The 26,630-nt window shown below is 41.8% G+C and overlaps 1 protein-coding gene across 12 annotated transcripts in view; it reads right to left on the bottom strand.

Moving 5' to 3' along the window:
- The window catches only part of LOC308503679 (tryptophan 5-hydroxylase 1), a 221,256-nt gene that overhangs the window by 179,095 nt on the left and 15,531 nt on the right, over positions 1-26,630 (bottom strand). For 11 of the 12 annotated variants that reach the window (XR_013994230.1, XR_013994231.1, XR_013994232.1 and 8 more), the window contains exons 9-16: positions 24,924-25,019; positions 23,948-24,081; positions 22,248-22,398; positions 11,394-11,529; positions 9,563-9,718; positions 7,629-7,723; positions 3,325-3,385; positions 160-273 (exon numbers count right to left, since the gene is read on the bottom strand). Coding sequence is in view for 8 of the 12 variants with exons in the window: in XM_081063186.1 (XP_080919312.1) it covers positions 160-273; positions 3,325-3,385; positions 7,629-7,723; positions 9,563-9,718; positions 11,394-11,529; positions 22,248-22,398; positions 23,948-24,081; positions 24,924-25,019 (943 nt within the window). In the remaining 4 variants the exon portion in view is untranslated. Of the gene's footprint in view, positions 1-159; positions 274-3,324; positions 3,386-7,628; positions 7,724-9,562; positions 9,719-11,393; positions 11,530-15,164; positions 15,254-22,247; positions 22,399-23,947; positions 24,082-24,923; positions 25,020-26,630 lie in introns of those variants that run through there. The other variant, XM_081063188.1, reaches the window with a different exon arrangement.

Here is a 26,630-nt window from a genome sequence, read left to right as displayed (position 1 = left end):
TGGGCCCACAAAAATTCCAACAAGGTTAGGAGTGAGAGTTAAGACAGGGAGACCAAGAAATGGCAAAAGCAAAACTCCATTTACCCATTTTCTGCATGCCTGTGTCTCCACTTCTTGACAAAGAATCAATATAGGACTCCGAAGAAATAAGGGTCTTACCTGTTACTCTGCTCGGTTCCTTTGCTGTCAAAAATAGTGGGAGTGTCTGCCCAGAGCACAACCGCCGTCCAGATGATGCCAAACCAGTTCCCCACTGGAACACGATGCCACTTGCTTCCCAATGGAGCAGAAGAAAAAGAGAAAATGATTACTGGGTAAGACTAAATTGCTCTCTGAACCTCACTGCTATGGGAGATTCCCAGTTCATTCTCCGTGAACGCATGTATTATGGAGAAGCTTATTGCTTCAAGGGTCCTCTGATTGGTCATAGGGATTACCATCAAGCCAATCACAAGTCAAATCTTCAGGGCAATCTAAGACCATCAGAGAAAATTCCAACATAGTAAAATTCCCTCCAGAAAGTTCCAGGACTCCTCCAGGGTCTCATTACTGGTACACTTTGTTCATGGTTTACCTGAAAGGACCACTTAGACTCTAGACCAAGCGAGAAACAACCTCGAAAATTATCAAGTCCATTCCTCAGGTTTACTAAATGAGAAAACTAGGTCCTAAAGAGGGGATGGAATCTGTCCAATGTCATACAGGGAGCTGGCACGTAGCAGAGAAAATACTAGAACTCAGCTCTCCTAATACTTAATGTGGTGCCCTTTCTACTACACCAAGATGAACTCAAAGATTCCTAATTGCCAGATAAATTTATGACTACGAGATAGCTTCTTAATAGCCACTATTTCAGTGGAACGGCCTTTTATTTCCATGTTCACTGAATCTAATTCATGTACCCACGTCCAGCACCTCATACAAATGAATAGATGAAATTTTATACATTTGGCCTGCAGTCAGATGTGTGTAAGTAGGATCCATCACACAATAGCGACGTTACAGTTTGGTTCCTCTGGTGATATCCTCTCACCTACAGGCCTTTAGGCTGTAAACAGTCAAGCCTGCTTTGTGAAATATAAGTGATGACAACTGAGCACAGTGTTGAGATAAAACAAAACTTAAAATGTCCTCAACAAATAAATTACAAGGCATAAAAAAGAGAGGAAAAGGAATTTATAGACTTATAAGAGACTTTAGAGATCTGATAAAGGATTAATATTCAGAATATATAGAGAACTCCTAAAACTGAACACAAAAAACAATCTGATTGAAAAATGGGCAAAGGAATCGAACAGACATTTTTCCAAAGAAAATACACAAATGGCCATTAAGCACATGAAAAGATGCTCAACATCACTAGTCATTAGGGAAATGCAAATCAAAACCACAATGATATACCCACTTCACACCCATGAGGATGTATACTGTTTAAAAAAAAAATAGACAATAAGTGTTGGCAAGGACATGGAGAAATTTGGGAACCCTTGCGCAGTATTGGTGGGAATGTAAAAAGGTGTAGCCCTTATAGAAAACAGTATGGCGGTTCCTCAGAAAATTAAAAATAAAATTACTATATGATCCAGCAATTCTATTTCTGGGTATATATCCTAAAAAAAGCTGAAAGCAGGATCTCAAAATGATATTTGTACACCCATGTTCATAGCAGTATTATTCACAATAGCTAAAACATGACAGCAACCCAAGTGCCCATCAACAGATGCATGGCTAAACAAAATGTGGTACATACATACAATGAAATTGTTCGTCCTTAAAAAGGAAGAAAATTCTAACATAGGCTACACACGGATAGACCTTGAGGGTGTTATGCTAGATGAAATAAGCCACAGAAAAACAAATACTGTAAGATTCCATTTATATGAGGTACCTGTACGAGTGGTCAAAATCAGAGATAGAAAGTAGAAAGGTAGCTGCCAGGGCATGGGGATTGGTGGGGAGGGAAATGGGGAGGGAAATGGGGAGTTATTGTTTAGTGGATACAGAGTTTCAGTTTTGCAAGATGAAAAAAGTTCTAGAGATAAATAGTGTAATATTTGCACAATAATGTGAATAATGTTAAAATCACTCAACTATATATTGAATAATGGATAAGATGGTATATTTTACTATGTGTATTTTATCACAATAAAAACTTTCTAAAGGAATATTTTTAAAAAGAGAGACTTGAGATACATTATCAACCAATTACAATGTATAGACTTAATTCAGATCCTGACCCAAACTGTAAAAAAAATATTTTTGAGACAGAGAAATTTAAATACTGACTAGATATTTGATGAAATTACAGAATTATTGTTAAGTTTTTGTAGGGATAATGATGGAATTTTAGTAATGTTTTCAGAAATCGTCCTCTTTTAGAAATGAGTGCAGAAATATTTACAAAATGAATGGGGGAGGGGAGGACTTACAATGAACTTAAACACATAATGGAAACTGTGCTGCTTTGCAACTGGACAGAAATGTGCACATAAGACTAGCAATTATAGAAAGTTGGTAAGAAAGGGGAAAGTAAATCCATGATGGGCAATTCTCCAGCCCTGCTAATCTCTAAGAGGAGCTGCTGCTTGTAAAATGTAAGCACTACCATACAACTCAGTAATCACACTCCTGGGCATTTATCCCAGAGAAATGAGAATTTATGTTCACATAAAAACTTGTCCACAAATGTTTATAGCTTTATTCTTAATAGCCAAAAACTGAAAACAACCAGATGATCTTCAATGGGTGACTAGTTAAGCAAACTGTGGTTGTCATGGACTGAATCATGTCCCCCCAAAATTCATGTTGACACCCTAACCTGCAATGCGACTGTATTTGAAGATAGGGCCTATGAGGAGATATTAAAGGTTAAATGGGTCATAAGAGCGAGGACTTAATCTGATAGAACTGGGGTCCTTTTCATCAAATGTGCAGCATAGGAGGACACTCTGAATTACTTTTTAAAGTTTATTTATTTTTCTAAAGCTCTGTTTCTCCTTATTCCATGCCTCTTTAGAAGATAAAAGTGAAATGACTATTTTGTAACTGCCAATTTGTATTTCTTAATCCCTTCACCTTTTTCACAAAAGACACCCTCCCAGCTGGCAACCATCAAACAAAATAGTCACAGGGATGTAAAGTACAGCATGGGGAATATCGTCAATAATATTGCAATAACTATGTATGATATCAGGTGGGTACTAGACTTATCAGGGGTATCACTTCGTTAGTATACAAATGTCTTACCACTATGCTGTACACCTGAAACTAATATAATATTGAATATCAACTGTAACTGAAAAAGAGAAAAAGTGAAATGATCACCTGTAGCAGCTAATGCATGCCTCAGTCCAGCAGCAATACTCACAACCTTCTCCCTCAGCACCTGTCAAAACAAAGAAATGAACTGAGATCTCGAAATCATCCATCTACAAAATGTTATGCAACTGATGCCCAAAATGCAGTATGGTCCTCATTACATGTCTGATTGGTTCAGAGCCCCTAACCCCCAATATATCCATCCACAAATACCTCCATATGCGCCCCTAAAAGACAAAAATCTCTTAAAAATACCAGATCACAACACCTTTCAGGGAGGGGCGGGACCTTCAAGGTCATTCAGGGCAGGATTGGCAAACATTTTGTATAAAGAGCCACATAGTAAATATCTTAGACTTTGCAGGCCATACAATTTCTATCCCATTACTCTGCCATTGTAGCATAAAAGGGGCCATAGACAATACAGAAATGAATGGGCATGCCTGTGTTCCAATAAAACTTTATTTACCAAGGGTTCTAATTTTCGGACCTCTGATCTAGTCCAATCCCCATCCAACACTAGAAACCTCTCTACAACATCCCACCGAGTGGCCACCCAACCCCTGCCAAACACCTACTTCCCATGACACAGCTTACCACCTCTCTAGGTGCCTGTTCCATCTTTGCACTGGTCTGTTTACTTCGTTTGGTGGAGCCAAACCTATCTGCCTCTAGCTGTTGACAATGCTTTGCAAATATGTGAAGACAGCTGTCATGTCCTCTAAGATGTCTTGTGGTGGTTTTAAAAATAGGTCCTCACATTCTTTGAGACCCCCCCCCTCCCTTCAAGAAGTGCAGTTTAATTCCCCCTGATGGAATGTGGGCTGGACTTAGAGACTTACTTCTAGTGAACAGGAAAAGCAAGTGAAGAGTGACTCAGAGATGAGGTGATGAAAGGCCCCGAGGCTTCTTGCTTGGCCTCTCTCTCAAATCACTCAAGGGGGAAGCCAGATGCCACGTCTGAACAGTCCTCTCGTGAGGCCCACGTGGCAAGGAACTGAAGCCTCCCCTGCCAGGTGAGAGGATACGGACGGGGGATCCGCCAGCCTAGCTGAGCACTCCGCAGACAGCATGCAGCCCTGGCTGACATCTGACTGCCACCTCACGAAGGACCAGCTACGCTGTTCCCAGTTCCTGACCCTCAGAAACTCTGAGATAATAAAGGTTTGTTGTTTTAAGCTAATAAATTTTAAGGTAATTTATTACACCGCAATAGATCTAACACATCTCTCTTTTTTAGGCCAAACATCCCCAATTCCATCAGCCATCAGTCACCAATTTCAAATCCCCTTCCCTTCTTGGTTTCTTTCCTCTAAATACTCTGTGGTTAGTCAATCTCCCTCTTTGAAGGGAACTGTGTCTACATCAATCACAGCCCCTGAGGAGCTTTACCACTTTAGCTTATTTACAAGTCCACAGTTTCTAAAGTTTCTAAACTTTAGGACCCTCAAGGGCAGTGTCTGAGTCCTAGTCACTTTTATGCCCAGGGCCTAAGCACCAAACCCACAAGAGAACGCAATGTCCCAGATGCAGTCTGACTACCACAAAGAAGGTCAGGGCTCTGGCCTCCCTTCTTTTGGAGACTATACTTCTGTTAATGCAGCCCACAATCACATTAGGTCTTTGGGGAAGCCCAAATCTGACTGCTAATAAAATTTGAACATGTTGTCCTTTAAAAGATTTTTCTTTCCTTTTTTTTTTGTTTCTCAAAACTACCTAAAGGGCTTTACATGTGGATTCAATCTCTTCAACATCTTCAACTCACCTCCATTGCTTGCTCTCCATCCCCACTGCCACTGCTTTAGTTTGGACCATCTCTTGTCTGAATTCTTAGCAAGAAGAGCTTTCCGAATAAGCTTCCTTCAATCCATCCTCCGTATTACCCCATGTGGCCCCTCCCTACCTCACTGTTTTTACCATTTGTCATACACTACCTCCCCGACTGACCCCCGCCCCGCTGGCACTTCCACCACTTTCTTATGCTCCAATGAAACTAAACAGCTTGCAGTACCCCAAACCCTCCTGTTTTCTGCTGCTACACCTTTGCTTACACAGTTCCTCTGTCTGGAACGCTCTTCTTTTGTACCTACTCTATGCATCCCATCTTAACCCAGGTAAACTTCTACTCAAATTTCAAGTCATCATAAGCCTGTTCTCACCCTCCCTTCCCCCAGAAAGAGTTCAGTACCCCCTGCTCTGAGGCTATACAAGCACCTAGCATAGTTCTAAAATGGTAATGCATTTAGGTGTTTCTATGTCTAACATATACTATTGAACTATAAGATCCTCAAATGCTAGAACTGGATCATACTCACCTTTGTACCCACCGACTAAACACAGCACTAGACATGATAGTTGCTATTAAATAAATGAATGAATTTCTATTATATTTCACTTTGGCACATTCCTCTCGTTGTTCCATAGGATACAGCCTGTCAAAAGGTCTTTACCTCCTGATTCTGTTATCTAACATACTTTAACCATGTTCCCCTCTGCCTTCTTTAGTCATGTGACTTAGCTAAATTAATTATAACTCATATGTAGGTTCTTAAAAAGCCATCTGTTTATAATTGGAAGCAGTTACACTTCCCACAACAGGGACTACTCTAGACTTTCGTGCATAACATGTGGTATAGATTGAACGTTTATGTTCTCCCGAAATTCATATATTAAGATCTATTACTTTATGTGATGGTATTTGAAGGTGAGGTCTTTGGGAAGTGATTAGGTCATTAATCCCTCATGCATGGGATTAATGCCATTATAAAACAGACCCCAGAGACCTCCTTTGTCGCTTCTGCCATGTAAGAACACAGCAAGAAGTGGCTGTCTATGAACCAGGAAGTGGCCCTTCCCAGAAACCAAATCTGCTGGTGCCAGGATCCTGTACTTCCCAGCTTCTAGAAATGCGAAAAATAAATGTGTGTTGTTTAAACCACCTAGTCTGTGGTAGTTTCGCTATCACAGCCCACAGAGACTATAACATCATAGAAACCATAACCCCATATAGTACCTGACATAATTCAGCAAGATGATAGGAACAAACCAAACTCTCTCCAATGAAAATAAAGCTCCCACTCGGAGTCAGAATTTAAGGAAATTAGATAGGAGTGGAGCAGCTTAGGTGGCAAAACTCATTTTAGATCCCAGAATATGTTTTTTAAAACTCCATAGTCCTATTATGATCACTTACAATACAGACTTCACAAAAAATTGTACATTTTAAGTATAATGCAGTGAAAAGAGCTCTGAACCAGGGCCAGGAGTCCTCTTTAACACTCATGCTGTCCAATATGCTAGCCACTGGCTACACGTGGCTATTGAACAACTGAAATATGACAAGACTGAATTGAGACACACTGTAATTAGGTACACCAGAGTTTAACTTAGTATAAAATGAAGAATATAAGATACCTCATTAATACATTTTTTATATTAATGGCCTATAAAATAAAATGATAATACTTTGGATACAGTGGATTAATTCAAAAGTTATTAAAATTCATTTCACCTACACTCCACAACATGGATAAAATTTGAAAACATAAGGTAAAATGAAAGAAGCCAAACATAAAAGACCAGATATTATAATTCTATTTATATGAAATGACCAAAATAGGCAAATCCACAGAGACACATTAATGGGGCGGAGGGGAGACTAGGAAGTGACTGCTCTTAGGTACACAGTTTCTCTCCTGGGGATGAAAATGTTTCAAAATTAGATCATGGTGATGGTTGCACGTCTCTATAAACATACTAAAAATCACAAAATTGTACATTTTTAAAGGGTAAATTTTATGGTGAATTACATCTCAATACAGCTATTATTTTGAAAATTAGTTTCACCTGTTTCTCTTTCCTGTTTTAAATGATGCTACTAGAAATGCTGAAATTGCATATGTGGCTCCCAGGCTATTTCCACTGGACAGCACTAGCCTACACCATGTGCCTAATTTCGGATCTTCAGAAAAGTCCCTTCTATCTGGACCTATTTCTAACATAGTTCCCATTATTACTCATTTTAGAACTGTAAAAAGTAATTCATGCCTTTATAAGATATATGACCTTTATTGTTTTAGCTCACAATAATGAATAATGTGTGGTGAAGATGAACAGATTTTTTTCACTCACAACCTCCATCCCCACAACCTAATTATTCCCAGAAAAACCAGTTTTTCAACGTCAACCCTAACTACTCCATGGGTTTTCAGGGACCCAGTGAGCCTTACAGTCTGGGGAGGGATAACCGTGATACCCTGGAAATGCTCTAAATGGACACAGGGAAGCGGAATAGTAGGTGCTGTCCTTACCTCAATGGCCTGGGGAACGACACATCTTCGAGGCCCATGAGGAACTCCTAATTGGCCAAAGGAGTTAGAGCCGCATGACAGAACTTGACCATTTTCTGCAAAATATAAATACCTAAATCAGGAAGGCAGGGCCCTGTGCTTCAGCATATTCAAACCACATTCGCTGCTTTCATTGTTCCTCTAGGAATCAAACCGCTGGGCACTGGGCTGTTTTACACAGACTGCCGATCCCACTACCTAAGTCAGGATGAATACCTGTGTGGAACAGGTAGCCTAGTGTTGGGAGGGGAAGGCTCTGGGTCCTCCCTTTTCATGTTTCCATGTGACACAATTCCCATTATTATAACAGCCCAGGCCTTTCTCCCTGCCCTTCCCCATACTCACCACTTTCTAGCAGAGGACGGCTAACCTAACCACCTGGTGAGCTTGGGAGAAGGAAGGAAGGACACACGTGGGGCTTGGCACCTTCCCCTCGGGTACACTGGTACTCTGACACATAGGAAGGGTTTTCCCTATGGGAAAGGCCACAAGTTTGGGGGATAAGTCTGGATCCGAGGAGTGTTAGCAGAACTACTTGGCCTGACAATTAACTCTGTCCTCCAACTTAGCCTTTATCAGTAAAAAGCCAATAGCTTGATCTCCACCTATTTGACTGTTCTCCACCTTTCTCACAACTGGTTCCAAATATGAGCAGGAAGCAGAGTATTATCTACTGACTCCCTACAACCCCTGCACAGGACCTTTACAATAAGCACTTCATAAATGATAGCTATTATTTAGATTCTAATAATTACCATCAAATTCAAGACACAATTACGGAAGCCCTTCACAGAAGAGAGATGGTGACACCTGAGCAGGGTTTTAAAGACGGGATAAGGGTTTACCAGAGAGACAAGAGGGATTGTTCCAGAGAACAAAATGTACTGTTTGGTATTACCAGAAAGAGAAGCATGGAGAATGTGGAGAATAAAAGACAAGGCAACAATAGGGGTAGATAAGGAACAGTCATTGAAGGCCATGTGCTAAAAGGCGTGGGATGTGAGCTATGCATGTGACAATCCACAAGCGTTTGAGGCGGGGGTGACTGGTCAGAAGATGCCCTTGCCAGAGGACTGGCAAAGAGGGAGCGTAGTCAGAAACTACAGATGGTCCTTTCAATTCAGAATGGCAAGGTGGATGGGGCAAAACTGCTTCCAGGAAAACGTCGGCTGACAAAGTAAGTACTGCATTACAGTCATCCCTTGATATCTGTGAGGGGATTGGCTCCAGGACCCCCCCACCCACCACGGACATCCGCAGATGCTCAAGTCCATTATATAAAGTAGCAAAGAACAACGAATAGTTGACCCTCTGCATCCATGGATTCTCAACTGTGGATCCAAAATACTGTACTGCTGGTTTTGATCAGCAGTTGGTTGAATTCATAGATGCAAAACCCACAGATACAAAGGGCCGAATGTATTCGATTAACCCTTTGCCCATATCCCTCTACATTCTATTCTGCTTTCTGGGCTTCACAGAGACGGAACAATTCTGCCCAACTATACTTATTTTTAAATCTCTCACTGGGAAAAAGCTGCCATCACTGTTGTGGCAACCTCTGACTTCCTCTTGCTCCCACCATGTTCCTCTGTGGCCAGGAGTCCTGGTCAGCTGGCCCAGCCACACAGCTATCATGAACTTCTAGGATAGGAAATGGCCACAAAAGGTGATCTAGTTCATTCCCTAGTGTCTTGCAAAAGTTTTCCAGTCCAAAGTTTTACTGGTTAAACTCACCTTGCAAAAGGCAATCCACAACTTTCCTTAACAACCGGAGAGAACATTTGTGTGTTTTGAAAACAAAAGAGGCTTTTATTTAATCAGCATCACCACCATCAAGCTCTTCTCAGCCAAAGCCTTTGTGGTGATAAAGATTTACCTAGGAGGAAACTCACCTGTGAGGATAATGGTAAAGTCCCAGCCACAGGCCACCTGTTGGATGGGACAGCCAAGGAGGGATTTGCAGGGAGTAAAATACAGAACTTCCTCTGTGTGGCCAAGCCCTAACTGCCCATCTTTGTTCAGGCCACAAACAAAAAGGCTTCCTCCATCTGCAAAATACAAAGGCTTTGGTGACAGTATGCACAGGGGTAATTATAACTGCCAAAGTGAGCAAAAGATCTCACTGATTATTTGGACTTACAAACTCAATAACTTTCTTCCCACCCATGTTAATAAGCAAGTGTGTTCATGTGCACTGGACCAAACGGCCTTGGGCCAAGGAGCTCACATCTAATACCTAAATGGAAGCTCCAAGTCCTATAATAGTGGCCAATCACCAAACTGAACGTCTACTGTAACAGCAAAAGCCAACTTTTATTCAGCACTAAGAATGTGCCAGGTATTGTCTAAGCTTTCTCTCTGTGGAGACTGACTTATCCTTTCGGCACAATGCCTAGGGCCTATAATACTTTTAGAGGACCACAGCAATGTTTGAATTTTAAATTCTTTTAAAATAAGAAAAAAAATAAATGGAATAATAAATATAAGACACTAAATCCTGCCTGGATTATATTCATCTTTATATCAATACAGTTGTAAAATATAATTTCTAACAGTCCTTTATGTAGGAAGGGGTCCACAGGGCAAAAATGCCAAGGACCCATAAAAGTCATAATGCAGCCCTGTTAACTCATTGGTTCTTCTCATCCATCATTATTACCTCCATGTAACAGAGAGGAAACCGGCACAGAAAAATTAACTAATTTGCCCAAGGCCACACGTCCAATAAATAACAGAACCAGGATTTGAACCCAGACAGTTTGATTTCAGAGTTCATGTTCTTAACCAGGACGAAATATGCCCTCCTTCGCAATACTGTAGCACTTGTATTAGGTTGGTGCAAAAGTAATTAGGGTTTTGGCAATTATTTTTAACCTTTTAAACCACAATTACTTTTGCACCAACCTAACAGAACTTGTTAAATCCTATATCCTAGGTACTGGGAGAGAAATTAGGAAAATACGAAGTTCTTGCTCTCAAGGAATATTCAATCTAATTGCAAAGACCTCTAACTCATATGTGAAAGTTAAACAGCAATATATAAGGTATAAAATGTGTTATCTGTTGCAGCTCTGCCACTAACTTCTCTTGTAACCTTGTAGCAATTAGTTTTCCTCTCTGAGCCTTGTTAGGTCAGCTACGGGCATGGTCAAAGCGGCCAGGAGCCAAGTCAGACCCCTCCTCGCATGACTGGGGCCCCTGGCGTTTCCAAGAAAAGGCAGCAGACCGTTGGTGCAATAAACAACTCCTGGATGTGGCTGCCCATGCCCGATCTGCGCTGGGGGGCCTGCTCAACTGCCACCTCGCTCAGCCAACCCCCACCCCAAAAACTGCATATATGCCTCCCTCGCTCTGCCCTGGGCACGACTTAACCGGCCAGTCTGCAGACTGGTGAACCTCGCTCGGGGGCGCAGAATAAAGCACTCACCTTTCTCAACCCGCCTGACTCTCTTAGCGTCATTATCTCACCGCAAGCCTTACAAGCCTCACTGGTGTAAAGGGGATGGGGTTGTGGGGAGGAGAAGGAAAACCTAGGGGGAGCCTAGAACATCTCTGAAGTCCTTTCAGCTCTGACAGTCTGGGACTCTCTGATGGTACCTCGGCTCTTTCCCAAAACTGTTTTCCTCTGCAAAATACAAAAGGCTAAAAGATGGCAATATGACTACCTAAGGGGAAATGTCTAAATAAGAAAGTGAGGGGCTATCTACTTTTGAAGGAAGTTACCTGTGACAACAGCAGAGTGGCCCCCTCCTCCTGTGATCCTCCTGACCTGTCCAGGTTTACAGAAGTCATTCACTTGCTGAGGCAAAAGCATATCTTCCTTATGGCCAAGGCCAAGTTGCCCATAGCTATTTGCACCCTAGAGATAAAATAAGCCAAGGATGAAAAAGAATGATAACCCCCACAGGCAATGATTATTTATCTGTCCTTATCGTTTGCACTCTGACAACATCTCAGAGTAGAACACCAGTTTCCACGTGAAAGGAGCCCTTAGCATGCACAGCTTATCCAATGATCCGCCTCACCTTCCCCTTCCAAGGCCCCAGCCCCTCCCCCAACCCCCATAGGTTGCTTTTGGGGACAGCATGGGAGTTCCTTCTGAGAAAAGCTAATTACCTGGGGTGGCTTAGAACAGAAATAATGAGGGGAAATGGGAACAAAGTGGGTGGGAAATACACTGGGACTACTTCTTGTCCTTTCTCCCCACACCCTCACTGGAAACACTGGCAATAACTTTTTCTGTAACAAAGAATTTTGAACCCTCCAGCAGGGCACATCATTGTTATTTCATCTGTAAGTGAAAGAAGCTGGCAGCGATCTCTAAGGGCCTTTCCAAGTACTATGTTTTGTGACTCTAAGATTATGAGTTCCCTGTAAGGGAACAGATCTCCTCATGGTGAGCAATACATCTATTGCTGTTATTATACAATAAAGGTCCATAATCCCTAATCCCTTGCAGCCAGATATATTTCAGATTCAGAATTGTATAGACTTTAGAAAAGTAATATGGTATATAAATCATATACACTGCTGTAAGGGCTGGGAGCAGCACCCCATAAGCAAAGCAGTATTATTTCTGCAGGAAACGGTACACATATTCACAGTAAGTGGGCAAAGACTATAAACAGCTTTCTGTCAGGTCAGTTTGGGGTGTTCAGAGCTTTTTGTATTGGAAATGGAAGATAAGGGACTGTGAACCTGCGAGGAGAATTTTATTATGATTTAAAAAATCCTTATAATTTCTCCAAGTATCTATTCCTGGCTGGGTCTTCCTAGAGATGAGTAATAAAACCTTTAAAATGTGTTCGTTTTTTAAGAACACCTCAATGAGGGAAAGTGATTTAAAATAACGACCAAAAATACAAGCCCCTGCCCCTTGTGGTCTATTCTACAGCCATCCTGGGCTGCAAGGACTCCAAGCTGGAAGAGCAAGCCATGGCAGGGACACAAGTCCCAGAGATCCAAAGGGGCAATATTCATTACCAATCACTGAGTGTTTATCTGTGTGCTGGGCATTCATCTTTACGTCTCACAACAGAGGAGATGGGCACGGTTACTGCCATTGTACAGATGAAGAAACAGACAGGTTAAGTAACTTTCCATAGTCACATAGCTGGGTAGGCAATACGTTGGATGCCCACTCCTTTCATTATTCTATACTGTGTCTCTAAAAATAAAGAAAAAAGGACATACGGTGAAGCAGCCCAGAGCTCACCTAGCAAGAGGCTAACTGTATGACCCTACCTAAAATAGCACAGTCACTTCATGACTGTTTTTCTGCTTTATCTTTCTTCATAGCACTCCCCGACATTGCAAATTTACTTGTTTACTGTCTATCTCCTAAAAAGTAAACTCGATGAGGCAGGAACTTTGTTTTGCTCACTGCTATTCCCCTGCATCTGAAACTGTGCTGACCCAGAGAAAGTGTGCATATATTTTATAATGAATTAATGTAAGACCCTGAGTCCCCATCTAGGAAAGATAAAATGAAAAGCTTCCATTGTGACGTGGAGGGCAATGCACAGGATTTCTCTGTCAACACTGAGTTCTCAGTGGCTGCTCCATTACCAAGGCTACAGGTTGCTGAACAGAACGTCAGATACCAGCATTATGGAATTCAAGTTATGGGACCAAATTTTTATAACGCAGCAAGAGATCCTAAATCTACGATAAAGCAAAACAAAAGGAAATTTCAGTACAACTTATTAAGCTGTATTTGCCTCCCTTCCTTACCACACACACACACACACACACACACACACACACACCACACACACCTCCAAGGAGGTAAATCCCCTTGTTATGGACTGAATTGTGTTCCCCTAAAATTTATTTGTTGAAACCCTACCTCAGAATGTGACTGTGTTTGAAGATAGGACCTTTGAAAAGGTAATTAAGGTTAAATGAGGTCATAAAGACGTGGCCCTAATCCAACATGACTGGTGTCCTTATAAGAAGAAACACAGGGATGCTGTCACACAGAGCAAAGGCCGCGTGAGAACACAGAAAGAAGGCAGCCATCTGCAAACCAAAGAGAGAGGTCTCAGAAGAAACTGAACCTGCTGACGCCTTGATCTTGGACTGCTGACCTCCAAAACTGTGAGAAAATAAACTTCCATTGTTCAATCCCCCCAGTCTCTGGCATTTTGTTATGGCAGCAGAGCAAACTAATACACCCCTCCACACACATTAATGCAGCCGGAAGAACACACCATCAGACCTCCAAGCACAGCAGTGGGGTTACATTCGACAGCCGTTTTGTTTCAGTACAGACAAGGCCCTATCTGAAAGGCTTTTTCTGTCCGACGTTTCTCTCTCCCCACAGACCAGTGTCTGGCCTGGGAAAGGCTGGAGACAGCACCCAGGCCAGGCAAACACTCCATCCCCAACACCACCCCCAGCTCAAAGACACTCAGACTACCTCGGGCCACACCACGTTCTCCCTCCTGCCAGTCTGCAGTCTTACATACAAGTGCTCCCTTGTACTGATACTTACTGCTTTTTTCAACTAGTTAATACATCCTGGTTTAAGCGCAATACAGGTATTTCTGTCCCTTTCCCCCCACCCCATACTAGAGTTGGAAGTCTTTCACTCCGGTGCTTTTCTCAAAAGACCAGCACGTACTAGCTCTCACACAACAGGTCCTCATTCATTCATTAGTCAACAAATACTTACTGAGCACCTTACAACAAGCAGGCCCCGGGCACCGTGAACAAGACAGGCACGGTACCCACGCTTCCAACGCTTACGTTCTAGCCAAGGAGCCTGGCATTAACAAGTTATACGTTTCATTACAATTGGGATACGGCTATGAAGAACCACGCGACACTGCGTCTGGTCGTTCCCGTGCATCTGGTCGGTGCCTGCCGCACACGCCTGTGCGGAGACCATCCTCTCCCCCAGCCACGAGAGACAAAAAGATGCCTCCTGTCTCCCAGTGTGCCCGTCAAACCAGCACCAGCGCAGACTCCCACGCCTCCATGCGGGCAAGATCCGGTCACAGCGGAGTATCAGTAACGATGCAGGGTCTCCGCCCGCTGCGCCGCCAAACACCGCAGGCCTCACATCAAACGATGCTCCCGCCAGGCTGGGGTAGGGCTGGGGCGAGGCCTCCATCCTCCAGGCCTGGGAGGGCGGGGAGCAGTTAGCCCGACGGGGCGATCCTGTCCCTCCAGAGGCCGCCACGGTCTTTCCCGGAGCTCTCGCCGAACCCGACGCTCGGCCCCGGAGACAGGTCCTCCCCACTGCGCCGCAGCCCCTCCGGCCCGGACCCCGCGGCCGCAGGCCCCCTAAGTCACCGCGTGAAGACCCTCGCCTCCCCGCCCTCTCCACTTCAGACCCCAGCCCAGGATCCTCCAACCCAGAGCCGGGGCCGGAGCCGGGATCGGACCTCGGCTGCGCAGCCCAGGACCGCCCACGCCGAGGCGCGGAGCTCCCGGCGTCCGCGCGACCCTCAGTCCCAGCGGCCCCGGCCCGGGGGCGGAGCCACGTACCCAGGCGAAGAGCGCGGCCGCGGCAGGGGTAGCCTCGGCGGCGCCCAGCTCGCGCTCCATGCGGGGACACTCCGCGAGCGCTTCCGGAAGGGGCCGGAGGAGGGGCCCGCCGGGGGAGGGACTAGGGGCCTGGGGGTGTGGGCGGGGCGGGGCGGGGCCTGTGGTTGGGGCGGGGCGGGGCGGGGCCTGTGGTTGGGGGCGGGGCGGGGCGGGGCGGGGCCGAGGACCGCGCCCAGGTGCCGCCTCCTGAGCCGCCTACCAGTGGCCCCGCCCCGGCGCGCTCTGAGCGTCTCCGCCCCCGGCCTCCGGTCTTGCAGGGTCCGTGTCTCTTCCTCCCCTTATAATTCTATACGCCTGCACCACGCTCCTGCACGTTTTTATCTCCTTGGAGCCTCACGACAGCCCAGAGGGGCTGGCAGGGCAGGAATTGTGTCACCCTTTAATGGGGAAGAAATTAAGCCTGGGAAGGGGTGAGAAGGGTCCTTCCCCAGGGTCTTAGGCCACACTGTCGCTGGGCCTGCTTTGGTGTGCGTTTGCAAAATCTGGTGGAGCTTTTTGGTAGGCGAGTACAGTGTCTTACGTGGTTGGTGTCTCCTTCAGCGCCTGGCACCAACGAGAACTTACACCTCGGGACACTGAAGAGGCTGGTTCTCGGGGATTCCTGCCAGGGCGGCCTTCTAACTCAGAGCTCCGCCTGGCCCTGCTCTGATTCTGATCATCAATACCAGATAATTTTCACCGAACAAAAATTTTTATATACAATGGCCTTTATCAGAAACCCCCGTATACTTTTGGTGGAAGCTAAATAAGTACAATTTTCCTGAAGGAAAATGTGGCAATGCATATTGGAAACATAAAAATAGATAAATAGATATTTACCCAGTAATTCCACTTCTGTTAATTTATCACAAGAGCATAATCAGAGCTGTGCACAAAAACTTAAACTGCAAGTTATTCATTATAGGGTTACATGTAATCGGAAAGAACTTCACTACCTGAAAATCCAAAAATAAATTGATTTAATTATGACATAGACATGCAATGGAATAAACTAGGCTGCCATTTAAAAATGTTTTGGAAGATATTAAATAAAGGAAATATTCATGATATGTTGTTAAAGTATTATACCAATTTTCCACAGGTGTGTGTGTGTGTGTACACGTTTGAATGGAAAATTGGTATATTACAGGTGATTTTTATTTTATTTTTTGTACTTAACCCTTTCCAAGCCACACATTTTATTATGGCTACAAATGGGGCTGCATTAAAAATGATAATCCATATTCACTAGTTCTTGACCCCCTGTACACAAGCCTCCAATACTCATCACCCTTTATGCCTCGGAGCCCTGGAAAGTGTCTGGGGTGAGCTCAGCCCTTTCCTGTTCTTTCTCTCCACCCACTCCTCATTGTTTCTGCTTGTAAGACCACTTGAGGGCAGCACCTCACCTTTACCTCTCCAGCCTATGGCATCTTGAGAACATCAATGTCCAGGCTAAGAACAATACAAACTTTAAAGAGGTAAAGCAGCTCTTCCTTCTCGGGAGACTGTGACGTGCGAAAATTATACCATGCTTGCTGATGCATATGTAAGAGGACATAAAAATGGGACCCTATTTGTTTGGACTAAGACCCCAAGACATTAAGTGCCAGTACACCCACATTATATTAATAAAATGAGGTACACGACCACCAAAAATAACTTGTGAAGGTGTCTAGAAACCAGGGTATGATTGCCAGTGTATGAAAGAGATTGGAGAGACTGAGAGAGAATTCTGATAGGATACCGTGTTTCTCCGAAAACAAGACCTAGCCAGACCATCAGCTCTAATGCGTCTTTTGGAGCAAAAATTAACATAAGACCCGCTATTATATTGTATTATATATTATATTATATTGTATTATATTGTATTGTATTGTATTGTATATTATATACCTGGTTTTATAGTAAAATAAGACCGGGCCTTATATTAATTTTTGTTCCAAAAGATGCATTAGAGCTGATGGTCCGGCTAGGTCTTATTTTGGGGGGGAAATGGTATGTGGCAATAGTTGACAATATGCTGTGAGTCCCTCCTATCTCATGTCTAAGGAAAGACATGCTTCAGCTGGGCTACTTATATATCCCTCCAGTCAAGCTGCCATCCAATTCGTGTTGAGAAAACCAATAGCTTTTAGTCAGATCACTGCTCTGATAGTTGAGCAAGGAAGATTGATGTTTTGGAGAGGTCTTTCATACCCCGTTTTTCATGACAAAGAAAGTCTGAGTACGCATGAGCAATTTGGCCAGGGGGATGGTCTTAGACCCTGTCCAAGGGAATTCTGGAGGGGTGAAGTGACACCCCAAAAGAGTTGACCACTAGATTCTTAAGAGGCTACGGGAGATGAACTCAACAGCCCAGTCAGAGAGGTACATTTACCCACATCAAGAGATCCTAAGAAATAAGGTGGGAAGGTCTTCCAAAACACCCAGAGAATGAGTCAGCACTAAATACTCACCAAGTACAGAAAGCCCTGATGCCTACTCACAGCCGTATCAGACCAAAAAGAACTTTCTACTCCTTACCTCTCTTTTCTGCCATCATTCCCAAACCCTGGAGAAGCCAGAGGCATTAAGAGGGTGGGGAAGGAGGAGCAAGAAAATAAAGAAGCTAAGCACACCCTTTCTCAGTTCTAAAGAAGAAGAAAAATGGTAAACTTAGATAAAGTTTTTAGCTTTTACTTAAGACTGAACTTTTAAAATACTGAAGAGAGAGAAAGAGACACAGACAGAGATATTACAAGCTAAGGACTGAGAGTGAGCAGAAAATTCAAGGCCAGGACCCAAGATTTCACCCAAAGGAGCAAGGAGGAACTACCCAGAGCTAGTTTTACTAGAGAGAAGGTCTGGGAGATTTCACCCCTTGCATATCCATGCAGCAATGCTTTAGCTAACTTACAGTGATATTATTATGTTATATTCCTTAATACAATTTCTTGGAAGTGGTGAGATGTAACTATTTCAACTATTTACATGCCACTCTCTAGCTCTTCCCGTTCGTAGCCTGGTTGAGTTGCAGTTCTTGAATGGACCAAGATTTAAACTATTTGAGGGTATCACTTTCAGATGCCTTATATCCCCATAAGAGGAAATTATAAAGTATTTTGGGCCATACAGACTATATATATCTCTCTACCATACAGGTGAGGAAATTTATTCCATTAGGTTATCTTGTTTGATCTTCTCAATATTACAGGTGTGATAAGTATCGGGAAGATCATAATTATCTTGTAGACGAGAAAACTGAGATCCACGAAGTTATACGATTTACTCCAAGGTCAGATTTCTGCTGTTGATAAAGGCAGATTAGCTAGCTGCCAGACCAACTCTCTCATCAAAACAACTAGAACGGCTGGGGAAAATATTTTAAAAATCTGTTTCAAGTCACTGGAGAACTATCAAAGCAGCCAGAACTTAAAGGGCCAATATCTGGAAGCTGAGAGATTATATTTGGCACATCTTTTCTGCTTGAAGCATTTGCTAACTAGCAAGCAGTGAGTTGGAAGCTAAGAAACTGGGCTGAAAGCAGCAGCTGAGAAGCTGAGAAACTGAACAGTACTTTAGCAATCTTATGTGGGTAGAAGGGATGAGAATGAAGGAGGAGACAAAAGTAGGAGTTCAGGGTCCACAAGAAGAAGCCCAGAGACACACGCATAGCTTTCCTTTGGGACCCCTAAAAGGCCGAACCCTAAAAGTAGGGGGTTAACCCTAAAAGTAGAACTGAAAGTAGACCAGCCCTCACAAAGACTGAAATTGGCTTAATCTCGAACTGGACTAAGAAGATCTTTCCATGCCATTATATATGTACTTCCTGCTAGAGGTAAAAGTTAATTCCCTCCAGAGGAAGATAAAATCAACCAGAAGCTATGGAAGATCTCTGATTAGGAGAGTGATTTATATTAATGAGTCTTTACATGTGGATAATATGTTTCTTTTTACAAGTCTTCTCACAACATAATTCCTCCAATGACCCAATGAAATAGATTTAGCTCATTTTACAGATGAGGAACATGAGAATGACCCTTTACCAAGAATTTTGAAAAGTGGTTATTGGATTCTAGGTGTGTTGGGCTTCCCTTATCTCACATATTCATAGCATTTTTAAGAAGTGTAAGGATGTCATAGATTTCTTAAACTAAGGCAATTGCTATATATATTTAAATCAGTTTTAAACATGCTTGACAAAAAAATAAATGCTTGTTGAGAACATGAATTTTGTGTCCATTTATTATCCAGTTGAATAACAAACTTGCAAATCATACATATATATCACATTGTCAAACAAAGACTAGACTGAAATAGACCACCGTATACTTATACAATTCCGAGAAATTAACATATGAATTCTATTATATGTTCTTTAAAGAATTCCAGGATTTTTTTTTTCCAATTTGGAAGTGAACTTAAAAATTCATTCTAATTTTGTACATTTTCGTGGGTCATTACTACTGTATAATTATGAATGACAAAATAGGCAGATTAAGAAATGTAGGCATTCTGATATCCAGCTTTTGGAGCTTTCTTCAAAAAGTCAGGAAAATACTATATGTCTTTGAGTAACAACTCAGTAATTAAGAATTATGAACCAAACTTTTGGCTCAATTCTGTTCTCATATTTGAGTAACTATTAACATATTCCTGGATACTTTGAAGACATACATTTAAAATGCATGAAAATTCTAAGATTCTCAGGAATCCTGATTTATCAAATATCACAAATCCAGAGGTTAGAAGAACTGAAATCAATCATTAAATATTTCCATTATTCTAAAGCTGTGAATTATAATGGTTATGCCTTTAAACATTTATTTAGTCACAGAGTGATTTTAAATACCATCATTTTAAAATTCAATAACTATGATCCTTCACCATGATCAAAGTTGTATGAAAATAACCAGATGCAGTATGCATAATTTGCTGTTATTTACCATCTATCTTGGTTAGCTTACAATAGATTTCCTTGCAACCAAATACACTAATTGTAAACTAGTTAAGGAATATTTCAAATGCTTTTTAGATTAACTGACTTAGATGTATTTACTATCAAATATATATTTAATGGTTAATCAGCTATTAAAATTTATAAATAAGTAAATATATGAAATAGCACGAATTACCTTTCCCAATTCTATTTCCTAATATAACATAAAATGAAAGCAATTTTTAGAGAGATTTTTATAATTTCTTTTGAGGTCTAAAAAGGATTAAAAGATCTAGCAGTCTGTTGAAATAAAACATGTTAAATGGTATATAGTTTGTCTATTAATGTGAAAAAATAAGAACAGTTTCTTAGGAATGGAAAATTGGCTGAAAATATGACCCTTAAAATAGCATTAATAGAAATGAGATCACTGGGAGAAGAAGCTGTTGGGGGATAATATTCAGGCGGTTCTAAGTTTCGTTTTGGTCTTGCTGAGTATGAAATACTTGGCAGCACAGCCATGTTACATAACCGAATTGCATTCTATATGAATGGTGCCACAAAACGTACAACATTGGCCTAATTTATGGGACATTTAGATGGAAATATCCAGCAGACAGCTGAAATCAAGAGGCAAAATTTCAAGAAAGATGTTAGTGTTAGAATTGCAAATATGACAGTCACACAAAATAAGAATTGAAGTCATGGTTGTGGATATTCCCCATGAAGAGATAGCAGAGAGAGAAGGTCAACGACACACTTGAGGAAAGTCTTTCTTTAGTGGGTAGAGGGGAAGAAAGGAGCAAACTAAAGAGACACAGCATGTATTTGGGAGTCCAGCTTCACCGGTTCATATCAGGCCTACTCCCTGTACCACACAGCTGACACCACATAAAAGCCAATCTTACAACCCTTCCACTATTACAGTGTCGGTCCTAGAATGTTCTTCCTGACATTCCTAGAATGCACATTCCATTTCCTCCCTGTTTCCCCACTCTACCCTCATGAGTTGCTTCCTATTGATGGTGTCACCTTCTACCTTGGAAATAAAGTGCTCAGCACTGCTTTTTCAGCTTTAACTTTGTGCTTTTCTCCTCCATCTGTTTGAACTCTTCCTTTGACAACACTGTCTCCTGCTAACCAGAGGACAATCACCTCACGATACCTGGGGCTGCATGTCTGAGTACACAGGGCCTTCCTTACAAGTGGTACACCCGCCAAGTTCCCTTGGGCTCCATGGAGGACAGATAAGCTAAAACAAAACCAGCATCATGCAATGCCATAAGTTCCCTTGGGTTCCATGGAGGACAGATAAGTTAAAACAAAACCAGCATCGTGCAATGCCATAGAATGCAAAGAGTTTCAAGGGGGCTGGTCACTTGAGAAGGGGCTCCCTAATGCCTTCAAAACTAAGTCCCAAATTCTTAGTCTGGTCATAAGAATTATATCCCAACCAACCTTTCCAGACTTAGCTACTCCTATATCCCTACAAGACACTACACTTGAAACAAAACTACTTGTTTTTTACTAAGTATGCTTCATGTGTGAAGGCCTTTATACTGTTTCTCATGCTGACAGCTGGTCTATTAAGTTTAGGGGCGTGAATGTGATGGAGCTCAGTGAAAATTCAGTGATAAGCAAGATACTTTAGAAATAAGCGGATCTTAGGGAGCAATATAGACAGCTCCATAACACCCATCCGGAGAGTTTAAGTGGTCATCAACACGGACTGGGAAACAGAATCAGGCTGGGACTAGATCTGTCTGTTGAGTCAAACAACCTCTGTCTATAAAAAATAAATAAATAAAAAATTAAATTAAAAAACGGTGGTCAGTGAATTGTATGGTATGTGAATCTTATTTTACTAAAGCTGTTACCAAATAATAATAATAATAATAATAATAATAATAATAATAATAGGTGGTGGCTAGAGCACTCAGATACAAATTTTCAACGACTAATGATCCAGTACGGAACAAGAGAAGAAAATATTATTTGGCTGCTGTTTCACCATGACCAAGCCTTCAGGAAAAGCAAGAGTTGGCCCGCCAACCTCTGAATTGATGCTCAGATGCTCTCAGGATTAAGACTGACAACTGTCAGATGCTCAGCTGCCTGCTGACCTTGGCAAGGGCGTCACTGACAACGTCAAGGTCATGGCGCAGCTCATTCATGGCGCTGGTTATGCTCTTGGTGTCTTTCAAGATCTGAATACTCCGTGTATACGGATTATACTTCACTCCAAAGGGGCGCTTAATTGTTTTGGTGAATTCTCTATTAAAACAAAAACAACAACAACAAATAAAAGGCAATAGTTTTGGGGAGGAAATGATGAAAACAAAATAAACAACAGCAAACCTATTTCACACACTAGACAACAGGCCAATGTTTATTAGATATTCATGTAACCAACTTGACCTACTTCCCTACACTGCATGTGGAGCGGCCCCTGGCAATCCCACACAGGTAGAAAAGGTAAAGTAGTCACGGATATATCCGTCCTGCATTGCCAGGGCAAGATCCTGTGGAGGCCTTTATTAACAATTTCTTACTTTGTCCATCTCTTAACTACAGTAAGGAGTCCTATCACAGTAGCTTTATCAGTAGACAATGGCAACAACACCACATACTAACGGACTCCTGTGATTTCCATAACTACACCTACACCCACGCGCGCGCACACACACACACTGAGATAGGCCAAGAACAGTCCTGCCTCCTTCACATGTCCATGCTTTCTGCGTAGAATGTGTTCCTCTAGTCTCTCTCAAATGACCTAAATTCTACCCTTACTTCAAGCATGAAAGTTCTGCTTTCTTTATCAAGCCAAACTTTGAACCTTCCTTTGGCGCACCCCCAAGTACAATCATTTTCGGGACCCCTAGGGATGATCATGTAGTTGAGAACAACTTCACACGAGCAGGGGCTGAAATCCAGCTTGCAATCCACCTAGTCTACCCAGAGGGGCCCCCTCTCCTAGTTGGCACAAAGGTACCATAGGTATTAGAAGCAGCCCTTCTGGTAGTGTTACCTGGCTCTGTGCACAGCTTAACTCCTCAACTGGAAAAATCTCTGGAAGACAACAAGCATGTCTTCAACCCCTATCTGTCTCCATTGTCACAGTAAGACCTCAGGACCCCTTCCACCAAATGTTGTTTTGTTGATTCTGCTATCCTTTCTTTTCCTACAAGCTCTCCCTTAGTTCCAGTTTTTATTTTCAGTTTAAGTATTGTAGAAATCGAAGTAGTTTCTCTGGCTCCAATACCCTCCTTTCTTAACAACAGTTAGCTGACTCATAGTTAAAGCAAAGCTTTAATTGCATCACACATGTCTCCTATATTTTTCCACCTCCTTAGCTTTTTCATGCTGTCCCTTGGCCTATAATTTAACATATCTAAATGCTATCTATCCATCCTTCAAGTCCCTTCTAAAATGTCATTAAGCTTTTCTTGTTCCTCCAGCTGAACTGAATTACTCCTGAGTAAAATGCTGAACAATGTTTCAGAAGTATCTCCTCTAAGGCTTTCTACTTTGTTATACAGTAATTTGTGTATAGTTTAGTTTTTCTATTAGATTATAAGCTCTCTGAATGGAAGAAATGAGAAGAAACCAATTTCTCAATGTATCTGACTCATATTTGCAACTACCAAACATCATTATGAACAGCATACTCTAAATATTTGTTGTGAAAGGGAGATATGTTATAGGCAGAAGGCAACTAGTAGGCTTCTTATGATCCAGTTGCTGACTTCTGTGATTTCACACCATTATTAGACCTCTCTTTTGCCAAGGAAAATTAAGACAGGAGGAAGATATACTCTACCTCATCTTCTCCTTCGCATCTTCAAAGCTTTCAGATACAAAGTAGACATCCTGAAAAGTTGTGATGAGACATTCCTGTTTGCAGGTGACCTTGGGGTCAAAGGGCTTTACTTTGGCATGTCCGGAAAGTGCATGCTAGAGGACAAAGAGTCAGTGAATCAAACAATACTATCTATTTTCATTGATCACATTCAACACACAGCTGCCAGAAACACCACACCTCTGAATGTATTACTAATGCAATGGCCCCAACCTACAATTCCAAACTTATTTCCTATAGTTCCATTTAACCCATAATATTCTCTAGCACAACAAATGGCTATATTTATTTAACCCATAATACTCTCCAGCAAAACAAATGCTTCTCCATAAATGCCCCAAGATATCTAGATTGTTCTAACACTCCTCTCCAGGTAGGAGGCGCCCAAGGAGCTGTATTATGGCACCTACATTCTACTGGCACTAGTTATTCCTGTGCATGACTTGTACCCACCGCCAGCTGGTCGGCTCCTTGAGAGCAGCAGAGCGCCTTGGACAGTTTCATACACACCCACCACTCAACAAACCTCTTTATTCCTTTATTGACTAAATAATAAATCTCAAAAAATTCCCTAGAAGTTATTGCTAGCACACCAAAAATAGTGAGGAAATAGCAAGAATTTGCAAACAAGAGCTTTAACATATTTTTTTTATTTAAAAGATATAGATAGGTAGATGATTGATAGAAGGGTAGATGGATGGATGGATGGATGGATGGATGGATGGATGGATGGATGGATGGATGGATGGATAGATAGATAGACAGACAGAAAGATGTCTGAAAACTTGGGAAATCAAGAAAAGTATCTCTTAAGCAATATTTACTGCTACCCTAAGTATCTTCCATAGTAAGCTCTTGTTCAAACCCAAAAACTATTTCCAGTCGTATCAATTATATTAAGTGAATATAGTTACGTGCAAAGATTTACAACTCTTACTTTGAGTTCACTGATAGAAGAAAGCAAGCCGGCGCCAAAGACTCTCAGCTGCCCATCTTGTTTACACAGACCAAACTCCACAGTGAAAAAGTAGCACTGCAAAAGGATACCAATATTACTTTCACATCCTGAATGGCTCAATGTAAAACAAATTACAACTGTTCATGACCCAAAGTACCCTGGAATAAAGTCCAAGACTCCCAGACTAATTCACAATATTTCTGCAATCTGGCCTTATTCTAAATCAGTACTTCACAAACTTTTGTTCCCAGGACCTTTATATACTCTTAATAATTACTGAGGACGCCAAAGACCTTTTGTTTATATGGGTTAAAGCTAGTTGTATCTACCATATTTAAAAAAAAAACACAGAAAAAATTTAAATGTTCACTAATGAATTTTAAAATATAATAAACCATTTTATGGTAACATAAGTAACATTTTAGTGAAAAGCAACTCTATTGTACAAAACAAAAAAATGTGGGAAAAGGTAGCATTGTTTTACATTGTTGTGAATCTTCTCAATGTCTGGCTAGATATTATTTAATGTCTGGCTGGAAAACAGATGGATTCTCATATCTACTTTTATGTAACCTGTTGCAATAAATTTGCTCATTATGTATTAATATATTCCCCCACTGGAATATAAGCTCTATGAAGACAGGAATTTTTGTCTTTTTTTATCAGCTTTACATCCTCTATGCTTAAAATAGCACCTGTCATTTAACAGGTTGTCAATTATTAGTAGTAGTAATAATAATGGCTAACACATATGGTTAAAGTATATGAAGAAAATTCAGCTTCACACAGATAAGTTGTAAGAGGGTTGAATATTGTAATAGCCTTTAACGATAATTGTGGATATTCTTCTTTGACTCTACAACAAAACTCAAAGTGGTAGTTTCTTCAATTTCAGCTGCAATGTGGAATCTAAAACTGTATCAATGAACTCTGTCTGTTACATCTACTTTGCACTTCCAATGGATCTTTTACCTACACATGATTTTGACCTCATGAAAGGGTCTCAGGGACGCCCATGGTCCCCAAGCCCCAATTGGAGAAGCATCGAGCCTATTTCACACCGCCTTCCCCACCCTTACACTCTGCTCTGGCTTCCTGTTGTTTCTCCAGACGCAGGGCCTTCCCTGGTGTGCCCTTGTCCCACGATGCTCCTCCTCCTGTCTTAAAAGCATGTCTCATCTTTCCTGGGCTAGTCCAGATGCTCCTCTTCCATGAAACCCTCCCCCGTCAGCTCTCTGCACTCCCAGAGCATTCTGCCTGAACCTCTCCATCACTGTCTTATTCTTAAACATAACTGTCTCCTCAAGTACTGTATAAGTTCTTTCAAGACAGGTACTGGGCCTTCATCTTTGTATTTCCAGCATGGTGCTTCGTACATACTGCTCAAAAATAGTTTTAGTCACAGCACTGTACACCGGAAGCTAAACAATAATGAATGCCAACTATAATTTTATATATATAATGTAATGGCTTGGTGGGATGTTGGAGGGATAGTGGATGGGGGTTGGGGGGAGGGGGGGTCCACAGTGTGAGGGATATAAATGATGAACGTTAAATATTACCTTGTCTTGTGTACCTGAAACTAATAAAAATAAAAATAAATAAATAAATAAAATATGTAAGGGAAAAAAATAGTTTTAGTATCATTTTAGGGAACCTATCAGTTTTACTGGAGAAAGAACATAT

This window comes from Rhinolophus hipposideros (genome assembly GCF_964194185.1).
Source record: "Rhinolophus hipposideros genome assembly, chromosome: 10".
In the NCBI taxonomy this organism is placed as follows: Eukaryota; Metazoa; Chordata; class Mammalia; order Chiroptera; family Rhinolophidae; genus Rhinolophus; species Rhinolophus hipposideros.
Note: the sequence above shows the minus strand (reverse complement) of the source record. Positions and strands in the feature narration are given on the sequence as shown.